This window comes from Amia ocellicauda, chromosome 13, assembly GCF_036373705.1.
Source record: "Amia ocellicauda isolate fAmiCal2 chromosome 13, fAmiCal2.hap1, whole genome shotgun sequence".
Classification (NCBI taxonomy): domain Eukaryota; kingdom Metazoa; phylum Chordata; class Actinopteri; order Amiiformes; family Amiidae; genus Amia; species Amia ocellicauda.
Genome location: NC_089862.1, coordinates 17,736,859 through 17,749,917, shown reverse-complemented (window position 1 = coordinate 17,749,917; position 13,059 = coordinate 17,736,859). Strand labels below are relative to the sequence as shown.

General features: G+C 37.5%; 1 protein-coding gene across 4 annotated transcripts in view; it reads left to right on the top strand.

Annotated features, from left to right (window-relative positions):
• LOC136766532 (SWI/SNF-related matrix-associated actin-dependent regulator of chromatin subfamily E member 1-related) overlaps positions 1-13,059 on the top strand; it is a 31,401-nt gene that overhangs the window by 12,414 nt on the left and 5,928 nt on the right. For all 4 annotated transcript variants that reach the window (XM_066720054.1, XM_066720055.1, XM_066720052.1 and 1 more), the window contains exons 5-11: positions 4,139-4,262; positions 4,711-4,837; positions 5,259-5,317; positions 6,776-6,884; positions 8,447-8,620; positions 10,667-10,758; positions 11,772-11,901. In XM_066720054.1, coding sequence (XP_066576151.1) covers positions 4,139-4,262; positions 4,711-4,837; positions 5,259-5,317; positions 6,776-6,884; positions 8,447-8,620; positions 10,667-10,758; positions 11,772-11,901 — 815 coding nt within the window. The remainder of the gene's footprint in view (positions 1-4,138; positions 4,263-4,710; positions 4,838-5,258; positions 5,318-6,775; positions 6,885-8,446; positions 8,621-10,666; positions 10,759-11,771; positions 11,902-13,059) is intronic.

Here is a 13,059-nt window from a genome sequence, read left to right as displayed (position 1 = left end):
CCACCCAACAAACATGAGGGGAGAAGTCCCCAAAAACATTTCCTTGAAGGTCAGGGACAGAGAAGACCACCAGAGAGATGTCCAGACTTTTCAAAGCAATGAGGACGATTATCATCACCAAGTGTATTACTCCACCGTTACTCATGAATAATGTTCACTCCAGCTGCCTTTAGCATTCGCCAGAAAATAAGTACTAATATCGCCACCTCCTGGAGATGTATTCATTGTTCATCATTTACAATTATTGCCATTAGACCCAAAACATATACTTATGTTCCCCTATAAACCAGGGCGGCAAACAATGAAATTAGTAATAATTATGTGAATATACAATTCAGACTAACCAGAGATAACGTGCTATGCAGTACAGAGGCCCCCCAATGATATGAGTACATATATACTTACATCCTATAGTGAGTGTAACTAATGTAGACACATCTCAATGAACAATTTGTATAGTTGCCTTTTGAAACAATCCATTCAGCACGTACAATTGCACAAACACATGCGTGCAGGAGCGCTAAACTCGCTGTTTGCAGCACTGCGCATGCTCTGTTGACAGTGATCACACGCTCCCGTAAGGCCGATTTATGCTTCTGCGCAGGTCCGCTGTAGGATACGGGGCTGCGTCCCAAATCGCACCCTCACTCCTACACCCTTCGACAAGTGTACACTTCGCGTGACGTTGTGCTGACGTCACAGTGTGTGCACTTGAGTGAGGAGGGTGCAGGTGAAACTAAAAGCGCTCAATGGGACTCACTTAAAGGTAGGGTCTGCAATCTTTTCCAGAAACATTTTTTGTTATACTGGTTGAAAGTCTCTTCACATCCTGATAGAAATCAATAATTTAAGTGGTCTAAAATATATCTATATATATATATCTTCCGTGGAAGGGACAGGACTAAAAAAGGATCGACCAATCATTGCAGTCGGTCCGAATGTAATGATAGGATGTCCTTCCTGTCTGTCAATCTATATTTGCATACCGCCGCGCAACTTGTTCGCGCAGACAATCACACATAATAACCGTAAATAAGTTGTTTACGCTCGTTATTATTGTAATGTCTGACCTGTGAATGAGACCGTTGCGATCGATTCCGCCCACACGTCTCTCCTGCGCCGAGACTGTGTGTGTGTGCGCATGTGTGGTAGAGGGGGCGTGGCTTTGGAGACGCTTGAGGCGAGGCCGGCTCTATCTTTCAAAACAAGCCGCTGCTGCTGCCTCTCAGGATTGCAGACCCGGGCTTTAAGCATCAGCTTTCAGCGCCTTTGCCTTTGTCTGAAAAGGTACCTACGTAGTCTTTTCTTGTATTTGTATTTAATTAAAATAGTAATAATAATAATTTTGAAATACTGTTCGTTAATATCACCTAGTTTTATAGGATACTACTTCAGTAATTAAGTAAATGATAGTTTCCAAAACATTTTTTGGTTTAACTTTCTAATTGTATATTTTCCCAGTTGACGTGTCTCCGCCTTTAACGCAAAGACTTCTGGGACTTCAGCGCTGAAACACTTCCGCATCAGTGCGCTCTTGTGTTCACTCCGCTGAAGGAGCACGTCTCTCTCACAGATCGTTTCCGCATCAATTCATTATTTGTAACCGATCGATAAGTATGTAACACAACACCTTTGTTGAAGAATTGTATTATTATTCCGTACAATAGTGGCGTTAAATCTGTTAACCATTGAGTATAGTTGTGCCTTCTTGAAATGATATATTTTAAGCCTTCATCTGTGTACAGTTGCTGAGGTCCGGACCACATGGACCGAGTGGTCTGAATCACCGCACAGTGGTCCCTTTTGATAAGCATGACATTGTTTGTTTATGGTTTTATACAGTTTTAACTGTTGTAGCGGTCTCAGTCCACTGTACGTTTTTCACTTTGATTACTTTGATTAAATGCACCTATGTTACATCTGCACGCTTTGTGTTCTCCCCCTCCAGTGGCCTTGCAGTTCAATGTTTAATTGAATAGAGTATTTAAAGCCCCTGTGTCGGCAGTTAAGGGGTGGCCACTCCTTTGATGTGTAGTCCTTCAATAAACCCGAATGAGTTGACAGCACTGCCGCAGTCTCAGCATTGTCGCAAGGAAATGACAACACTTCCGCTTTCTCTGATAGCGAGCCCGTTATGTCGTGATCACGAGTTAACGCGAGGTAATTTATCTCTTTTTCATGTCCTCAACGAGCCACCGTATAAAATATCCTATAACGATGATAATAACATGACCATGATAGGAACAAAACTACTCTAATAGATTGGATTTAGCATCCCTGCTGTAAAGGGGATATAGGCTGAGTTTCTGTGTACATTTGATCAACTAGCTCTGTTTCTTATTCTCAAAAGCAAAATGTAAATATTTGACTGTTACCTTACAGCTGGTAAAATAGTCATTGTTTAAACACATGTAGTTGGCTTGTATTGTAATCTAATGGATGTACATATTGGTTATGTTACTGAGGTAATAATTCAAGTATTTATGTTGTGGTGTTGTTGCATAAAACAGAAAATAATGAATGCAGATTTTCCACAGAATTTACAGTAAAAGCTCTGCAGAATTTAGAATAAACTTTCGCAGATTGCATCTGGGCTTACTCATTGGTTATGTTACTATGGCGGGCCAAACGGGCCATAATACATTGTATTGCGTACAAACTATATTGGTTTGCAACACTGCATGCATACTATCTTGGTTTGTCCACTATCCTAAATTGGTTTGCGTGCCTACTATATCAGTTTACTTGTGTGATACATTGGGTAATTTTGCTTGAATTCTATAGTGGTTTATGTGCATGCTATATTGGTTTGTGTGCATACAAGGGGAGATAAGGCTGTGGCAGCAGTGCAAGCTTTGTCCTTAAACAACACATTACTGAATAACTTAACCATGTCATCTGAGCAAGAAAATATTACTTTTTAAGTATTGATCACAGTGTGTCCATTGTTGACATTTATAGGGTACCGTTTGTGTTCGACATAATTTCATGCATGAAAGAACGTTTGTGCACAAAATACACATTGAATGCCACAAAATGAACAATTTCTGTAATTAATTTTGTGGACAAAATTATGAAAGATGGTTTTCATTTCGTTAACAAAATGAAGTGCAACTATTACATTTTGTTCACAAATTGTATTTTTCCTTACATCATTTTGTGGACATACTGCACTCGGGAGTTCATTCCATCCACGCAAGGGAAAGTACTGTAACGCTGGTGGTGGTGGTGTTGGGTGGGGGGGGGGTTAAGTAAGCCCAACTGATCCTTACGGGTGCAACAATAAATCATTTTATTTATCACAGCCTTACACACACTCTTCTCACTGACTGACCACACATTCACACACTGCCCTTCCATTTGCTTTCCCCTTTTATCTTCTCGGACCCGGCTCCTCCCCACTGCACCGCCTTTACCCCATTTACCCCTTATGGTGTAGTGGCACGCTATAGTATATTTTACTTTTCTTCCACAAAATTACTAAGCACGAAATAAGTATTTTGTAGGACACAATACTAATTATGTGCACTAAATGCATGTGTATTTTTCTCTGATTAATATAACTGTATCTTTATCTTTATTGCAAACACAATCATGCAATTTAATTAATGTTTGTAATCATTGTGAAAGTAGTTTGCTGCTAACACATGTTGCCACAATGTTGTGTGTTAGCTGGGTGCTCTCTTTTTTTGTGATTGATAATTTGAATATCTTTGAATGTAAGCTGCATACCAGCTTTTAGTTATATTGCAATTAATTGATTTTAGGTATTACTTTAAAACACTCGCATGACCTTAAGTCCAAAATACTCCTCTTTTCTGATTGATTAATTATTAAACAAATCTTAATGTTGTATTGCAACTATCTACTCTATTGTGCTAGTGATAGATGTGAGTAATTACTTTTCCATCTGTGATCAATTTGTAATTTTTAAAAGCATGAGTTGTGCATTATGGATTATACATTTTCGGGGATTGCATTTTGAATGTGCGGTCTTCCTTTTGTATTTGAAGTGAATTGTTCCCGCTGACTTGCACCTCATCTATGCTACTGGTGTGCGTACTTCCTTCTGTATTGCATAGCAAATATTCCACATACCTGTGCTGGCATTGTCTGTGTTTTTTCTCCTGATTGTTAGGTATGTTATCTTCATCAATGAAAGGAAGGTTCAGCTGAAAATGGATCACCCCGACCTTCCCTTTACAGAGATCACGAAGATGCTGGGCATCCAGTGGTCTCAGTTGTCTCTGGAGGAGAAGCAGGCAAGTTAAATGACCAGTTACAAGTACTTTTATTATCCCTATTTTTCCATCAGTGAGGCTACATTGCATTGGTACTATTTCTGATCCTACTTGAGGTCTTTCATTTTCTCTGTCATGTGTGAACCATGTGGGGAAATTGGATTATGTAAATGATTACTGACTTTTTGCTGTCTTCTGGCTACAAACATATTTGTATGTTGCTGTTGTTGTTTTTTTTAACTTTATTAGTGGTGCTAGCTTTTAGCATTTTTTTTAGTCCCTTCCTTGTGATGATTTTTTTGTTTTGTTTGGTTTTGTTCTTTCATGCAATACCATCTCAAGACACGGCCTCAGTTTGAACTGAAAGTATTAAAGTTATTGTTGAACTAATAATCTCTTCAGACTGTGCTGAGAGGAAGACAGTGTGTAAAACATTATACTATTGATGTCATGAACTTTTGACCTGCAGAAATACAACAATGCAGCAGAAACTGATAAGCAACGTTACATCACAGAGCTGAAGGCCTACCAGAACTCTGAAGCATATAAGGCTTTTCTGAAAAGGAAAGCTTTGAATAAAGTGAAAAATGTCTGTGGTAAGTTAAAGACCACATTCAGACAGTCACCGATCACTCAGTTTCGATCAGATTTCTTTTCAGATAGGCTTGTTTTTTTCAGAATAACTTAATGATTATTATTTGATGTTGTATCAAACACAGAGACATTCAGCTCCAATTATTACATTACATTATTTGTCATTTAGCAGATGCTCTTATTCAGGGTGACTTACATTTGTAGCCATTTATACAGCTGGGCATTTTACTGGAGCAATCTAAGTGAAGTACCTTGCTCAAGGATACAACAGCACTGTCCCACCCAGGATTTGAACCCAAATTGTTGTGTATTGGGGGCGGTGGATGTTTCCTTTCATTTTTACATAGGATAAAGCACGAATCATCTGTTGTTGGGTGTTTAATTTGTGGTATGAATTGTATTATTTTTACATTTTTTTTTTAGGTATTGAGAGTGTTGATGCTGAGATGGAAAATGAAGTTTTTGTTCTGTCACAGATTGATGTGAGTAGCAGGACACCAATTTATTCACATTATAAATAAAATACTTGTTTATGGGTACATTGTAATTTCAATAAGTATTTGTATTCTCAAATTTAAAAATAGGTTATGCTATTTGAAAATTAGTCTTTTGACAAAATGTTAAGTGTTGCAGACACTTTATCATAGAGATTTACACAAAACTTATTTGCTTCCTACAATGACATACTCTTTATGCAAACTGTGACAATACCAATGGACATATATACAGTATATATTGAAAGTATACAAAGTGTGTTGAATTATCATGGGTGCCTTTAAAACCTCTGATATAACAAGGTTGGCCAAGATGGAGGGTGAAATGCCCTAATGGAATGACAATTTAACGGCCAAGTATCTCTGCTGCAGCTCCAGACAATTAAATTAGTCTGTGACCTGCAGAGGCTAGCTGCTACTGTACTGTAATGCTGGATACATTTGAATTCATTAATCCACATCCCTTGTGTCACTGTAGTAAAAATTAATGTCCACACAGAGAAGGACTACTACCATTGTTTTTCAGAGGGAAGTTAGAAAAAATTGACAGTCGGCTCTCTGAGGAAATTTATATTTTTGTGCAAAAAGCCTTTCACAGGAGTGTACACAGAGATGACACAAATTAATATGCAGGGTTTGTCATTTGTTAGTTTATGACGCCCCGGAACCATAACCTTCCATTATCAGAGTTCTGTAGGGCACTTCCTAGCTTATTATTAATTAATTTAAATTTTCATGAAAAATATTGTAATTTTGCAGTTCCATAGCCTATCTTACTTTTTCACATGAAACAATGAGGATTTGTGAGCATGATGCTGCACTTTTCTACAATATGAATAGCTATGAAGAACAAATATACTGAAGGTACTTGATTTTGCCAGTGAGGCTGAAATCATGACAGTACAATAAAAAACAATTCTAATGGTCTAGTTAATTGACTGACTACCAGCTATTTTATACTAGTTTTAGGTTATGTGTTTTATGTTCACAGATCTATTAAGAAAACAAAAAACAAGGAAAATATATTGTAAAAAGGAGCTAATGTAAAACAGATAGGCTCCTTGGATCACTTAGTTATTAATGGACACAAAACAAGCACGATTGGTCGAATGGTCTCCTCTTGTTTGTAGACTGTCTTATGTTCTTATGGTGGTGTCTTAAATCTTTCTGACATTAATATGAGTCTATTCTTAAGCATGAAATATTTCTATACAGAATCCCAGAACTTTAAAGTCAGTCTTATTTTCCTATATTGGTATGAAGTTCTGCTGCAAATTAACGCCTATATTTATCAATCAGCTTCCATGTACTTTACATCTGTTATCCTTCTAAGATCTGGGGGCCTGATTTTCCCTGTGGGCAGAGGGAATGTAAGTCACGGTATGGGCAGTTTTCTTATTTGCCCAAAGGGAAGATAAGAATCTAAGTCTTTTATCTTGTGCACAGGGGGATGAGAACAGTGACTTGTACTGCAGGACCTGCAATCAGTACTTTAGTTCTTTGCATAACAAGAAGGAGCATCTCATGGGGAAGCAACATTTACAGAATCTGACAGGTGACCATGTGGTTTAACCTTGCTTGACCTTTAACCTTGTTCCCTCTCCTTTTCTGCCACTCTTTTAAATGTACAATGTGAGGGAGGTTTCAATACATGTTAAATGTACAGTACAAGCTGTTCTTCATAAGTCTTTTACTTTTTTCCCAAGATAGTGTATTTATAGTGTGTATACTGAAGACTGGCCTGTATTAGGGATCACACTCTGATTTTACGGTATTTGACAGTGAAACAAACAGGATGATTTGTTTTTTATTTATATCAAATTGCATTAATAGATCAATTTTTTATCTTTAGGGGCAGTGGAAGCAATCTTCAACATTTGGAACAGATTGGAATATTTATTTTAGTTGACCTGCCTTTGGAATACAGTTAGGAAATTAACACTAAAATAATCACTGAAATGATTTAATTAGTTTTAAATTCTAATGGCAAATGCATTAAGATTCTTTCCGTAGATTTGAAATAAATAAATGCATCTTTCTAAGTAAAAACTGTCCTCTGGGGATGTGCAGAGTAAGCAGCACAGAGCTGGCTGACCTCAGCAAAATGGGGCAGTGCGGATAATGCCTCAAGCTGTAATTGACTAGATTATACAACTACAGCTGCAGTATGTTCGGTTCACATTTACTTTGCATTTACCGTGCAAGTCATTTAGTGATATTTAGCAGAAGTGGCAGTCCTCAAGCACAGGCTTATAATGTAGTTCAGGTGAAGCTTATGTTGTGATATAATGACTGTCAATCTCTTTTGAAATTAATGTTTGGAGCTTCACTTCTTATGCAGTGAGGAACTTACTTTAAAATCTATACAAAAACTTGTCACAAAGAGCATGCATGAAGATGAATGATCTTCTGCTTTGAGGGTGTCAAGACAGTAGATTAACTGTAGATGGTGGTATTGAGTTACAAATGTGGCCTATATGTCAAAATGCAGTCCTTTTGCATGATTTTAGCAATATTAACGTGTTTATAAAAGCAATGTCTCATTACGAAGACAGCATATTTTCTATTGTGATTTTCATTTGTTGTTATAAAGTTCTGATTTGTTTGATCAAGTGCATAAAGCATTCTCAATAAATTGTAAAAATTGTGTGCAATGGATAGCAAAATGGCGCTGAAAAAGTAGGACCAATCTTAAAGCCTCATGGGTGAAATTACTTTTATACACATTTCATCTATCCTTTTGGCTAATTTTGTCTTAAATACTCTCTGTTTAGCATACATCTTATGAAAAAATGGCACAGAGAGTGACTCATTCCGTTCCACAAGACAATCAGAATACAGGTTAAGAATATCAATTAAATTTTACATTGCATGAGTATAGGGGCTGGGGACATGCCTCTTCCGTGTAGCTAGGATGCTAATGGGATTTGTAGGTGGACTTAGTGTAAATACTCTGATATTCAATTGACTCCAAGTGATATGTTGTTTTAAATGTTGTAAAAGCAAACAAAAAGGTTGATGGAACTAACTTAGACAAAGTGGTGCTGAGGATAGTATCTCAGGCCTTTTAAAAGAGCAGAAATATTAAAGCAGCATGTGTGCTGGTCTCATCCCCAGAGGAGTTTGAGAAGGAGACAGTGGTGCACAGTAAGGAGCAGGAAGAGGAGCTGGCTGAGGAAGACTCTGAAGAGGAGACAGACCTGGCCCAGCTGTGTGGACTGGCCTCTCAGGACAGCCTCACCTCACTGGACCTCAGCTTACTGGAGGAGTTTCTTGTCAAACAGATGAAGCGTAAGTATACAGCAGCCAATACTGGAATGTAACTGGAATCGTCTGGAAAGCTGTCTTGTTCGGTGTAATTGCCCTGAACAGTTCAGAGGTTTATTGCTTTCCGGTCTCTCTAGTTTGTTAATGGATTCCATGACTGAGTGTTTGAAGTCAGGGTAAGTGCACAGTTAACAGAGCTTAGACTGGTCAATAAAGACCAAAAAAACTGTCTCTTTGTACTGCTGCTAAATACAGGGATTTATTTGACAATCTGACTTCCTTCCTCCATGCCAGCCCAGCACACTGCAGGGGTGTTTAGAATGGTAGCCAGGTTTGACTGGGGAGCTCCAGGGAGAGCAAAATAGTTGATTGGTGTGGTCAGGTTCTGGAGTCTGAATAAATTAGATTAAATGGATTTGTACCTTTCAGCCAAACCAGTCAATGCTAAGCAAGTGACAGAAGAAGACATATTGCAATGTATTATAAATATGTCTTCCTAATTAGCCAATCCAGTCCATCCCAAATGTGCTCTGTGAGATCGAGGTGAGGAATGCACAGGCTATGAAGTATTGTCAGCTGTATTCTCCATGGACCAGCGTTGTGATATGTGTTCATCATCTCAATATATATGAATGGTTTCACCATAAAATTGAATCGGCACTCCCTGACAATATGCTGTTGTCCATAATAACGCAGTATATGCTCATAAATAAAAATAAAACGGCTGGTTTGTGCATAAAATAAAGATGCTTGTTCCATTACTGTCATATCATATTGTACAATATCAGAGGCAAAGCAGCTACTGAAATATTTCACTGGGATGTCTTAGTGCTTAGTAGTACAGATCATCATTTGGAGGCTGACGGGTGGAAATGGAGAGGGTGCTTATTGAGGCACAAGAGACATGGCAGAAGACATGGTGTTAAAAAGCCAAATGTGTCATAAACTGTTCAGACAAAAGTGAACCAGAAAAGTGAATCATGTCATCTCTCTCTGTACCACATCTCAGCCAGATACAAGAGAGCACACCACAGTGAAACCATAAAGCAGGAGCCTTCATTAGTTACATAACTTGCTCAGGGCCATAGCAGCTCTCAAAACATGAGTCATTCTTTGACTGAAGTGTATCTTGAGCATGTCTTGCACAGGTGATTGCAGCCTAGGGTTCTAGTTGGAATATAACGCATACTGTCATATTGAACAAGAGAGCACAACAATACACAGCATTCTTACTGACAGTGGTATTTAAAGGTAGTATTAATTTATTATGTATTACTTTTATTATATTAAAATAGAGAGAGAGAGAGAGTTAGTCAGATGTATTTACACCCTTTGAAGCAAAGTTTGTCTGCAAATCATTCACATTATTAAATATAGTTAATGGAATTCTAATTTATCATATTTTTCATCAGTTTGTTGAACAGTGATTTAGCATAGAAATGTGTAATATTGATCAGACAATATATAATTAAAAGGTTTTCTTGTTGTTAATATTATTAATATAACTGCATTTGGACACAGATTAAATTGCAAGCTACAAACCCTGTACTTGGTGTCTTTTTTTTTGCCTTTATGCTTTGGCAAAGTGTAATACTGCAATCACATACTGGTCATATAATTTATGATTGGCAAGTGGATTACAGTTTTGATTAAATCCTCACTTAACTAGCCATACTGGTTTGTGTACTGTAAATCTTGAATACATCTAAAGTTGTTTTCACACTACACCACCTAATCCGCGGTTGAGTGGCCCAAGGGCTGCCCAGTGGTGACTCGACCTTGAGTTCAGCCCTGCTTGCAATCACATTTGCCTTGCACTAAGATACACGGGTTACGATTCACATGAATGTGTTTCACCCCGAGGTGAGCGCTTCATCCCGTGTTGGAAATCTCAACCCTGATCTCTATCAGGGTGAGTTCACCCCGGCTTCAGAGTTTCATCTCAGGTTGAAAATCACAATGTTTGTCAGTCTTGATTTTTGCCCCAGGTTCAACTATCTAGTGTGAAAGCATGTTGAGACTCATTAACCCCCATTTAATGTAATGACCATATTAATTTTGCCTTCCTAGTGAGAGAGTTTGAACTCCACGAATTGAGTGCTACTTTGGAAAAAGAAATGGAAAAACATACAAATTTAAACAAGCAACTACAGGAGCTACAGGTAAGTTTACACCACAAATATATTTGCTAAATTGCTAAATGTATCCTGGGAAGCATCAATCTGTATCTTAGTAGAGACATGGTAGAGGCAAAATCAAGTAAAGTGTAACTTGAAAATGGTAGCTGTTTGCACATTGTGACTATTATGGTTAAACAAACAAATTAAAACATTCACTGTATGTCATTTGTTGTTGATTTTAATAAACAAAATGTAGAGTGCTTAATTAAAAACACTTACTTTGGAGAACGTGTAATCTAATTATATATTGTTTTCTGTTGAAGAAGTAAAATAAACATGTTTGTTTTTTTAATTATTGCAGAATGTGAGTTACATTGCAGGTTAAAATGTACTGCAGTCTGATGATAAACAATTCTCTGGACTCCTCTTTAAATAATATGGTGGTTTTACTTTGCTGCTGAATACTGAGATGAAAGCAGTGCAAACATCCACATTACATTAATTCTCAATAAGATCATTTTGGGCATTTATAGGTATTAAATTAAAAAAAAATTAACATGAAAAGGCACACAATTCCATGGGTTTTTTATATACACTTATAAAATATAAAATGTGAGAGCATGCAGAAACTTTATTGTTTAGATCAATAGAACTAATGCATTCATGGCCTTATTAAAGACCTGGTGTTTTCACTTTTATCCAACACCTATTAAGTGATGAATTAAGCCAATTTACATCAGTAATGTCTCCTCGTGTGGTTTGTTGCTTGGTAACCACAGTGTCTGGGCATATTCAGGTTTAATTTGCAGCACAAACACCTTCCAAATTATTCCCTTTATATTTAGCACTTCTCTCAACTAGTTGTGTAAAATATTCATGGCAATGGTTGCATGGAACAGTACTGCCATTATTGTGAAGAGGCCTTTCTTTCTCTGCATTGTGACTGTTACTGTAGTACTCTGCCGTTGAAAGAAATGGGCAGTGGAGTTGACACGGAGACCTCAAAACCTTACCGTCTTGCAACCAGTTAACGGTTTTCCCTTTGTGATTCCTAGAAACAGAAAACCAGTCTGGAAACAGATTTGGAGAACCTAAAGGTCTATGGAGGGACACTGGAATCACAGCTGGACAGCTTAAAAATGGTCCCCCTGTTGTTTCAGTTCCACATTCAAATCATTGACAGTGGTAAGTTTGTACAGCATAAGGTTAAAGCAGTAAAAACATTAACCTTTGTTCTGTCTGCAGCTGAGTGGGTTTATGGTTTGAAGACCCCTTATGCATTCAGCTTTACCAACTGAATTGGTTTATAAAACAACTGATAAAAACAGATTGCCCTCTCTTAAACACCCCATGAAAGCCTAGTTGTTGAACGCTCAAGCGCAGATTTTGGAATATTTGCCGGGATTATTAAATAATGTGGCCTTTCAGACAACTGCGTTACATAAAAAAGTTTGTACTGGAGAGCAGTGTAATCTAGCAAAAAGAGTTACTGTATTGAGGTCATATGGGACACAGTTTAAGAGTTTAAAAACCCTTGTAAGAAGCTAATTATGCTCATGATCTGCTGTCACAGCATTCAAGGAAAAAATGTTAAACTGTATGTGCAACAAACAAACTTGCAGTCATGTGATATAGGATATATATAGGAGATATAGGAACAAAATGTTCAATGGCGTCAGCATTGCATTTTCACTCAAATCACTCTATAACGTGCTCATTTTTGCTCCAAACTCCCAGCAATTATTTCTGTAATCTGCAATCACATTTTCAGATTTTACTGTATTGTGTACTAATTAGTTCTTCACAAATCCATGCAATGGATAAGACATTGCCTATAGTCTTTAGCTGTTAATGAGCCCAATCACCTGCTTCATTATGCAGATTGCTTGTCAACAAGACAGACTATTTCCATTATTAGCAGGGATTTTCTTCTCATTTGCAGAGAGTCATAGGGAAGAAAAACCTAGCATTCATTCTGCTTATGGAAAGTTGTTTTCCGGTTTACTTCATGTGGCTGAGATTGATAAACACTTTTGTGTCTGTTTTAGAGAACCTTCTGTTACAGACATACTTACAGAAGATTTTAACAAGAACAAAGGAGGGGTCTGAAAGATTTTAGTATCCTACATAACATGTGTTGCTTCAGCTGTTTGAGGAACATGTAATTGTACATTTTCCTTCCATTGTTCATGTCCTGACAAATTTATAAACATACAAAATGGAAGTCTAGTGTTATCACATTCAATATATCAGCTTGCAGTTGTTTAGAGGGTGTGTCCTCAATGTCACTCCAGCCTGCTAGAAAACAACAAATCTACCAGCCTTGATGGGAGAGTCTATTGC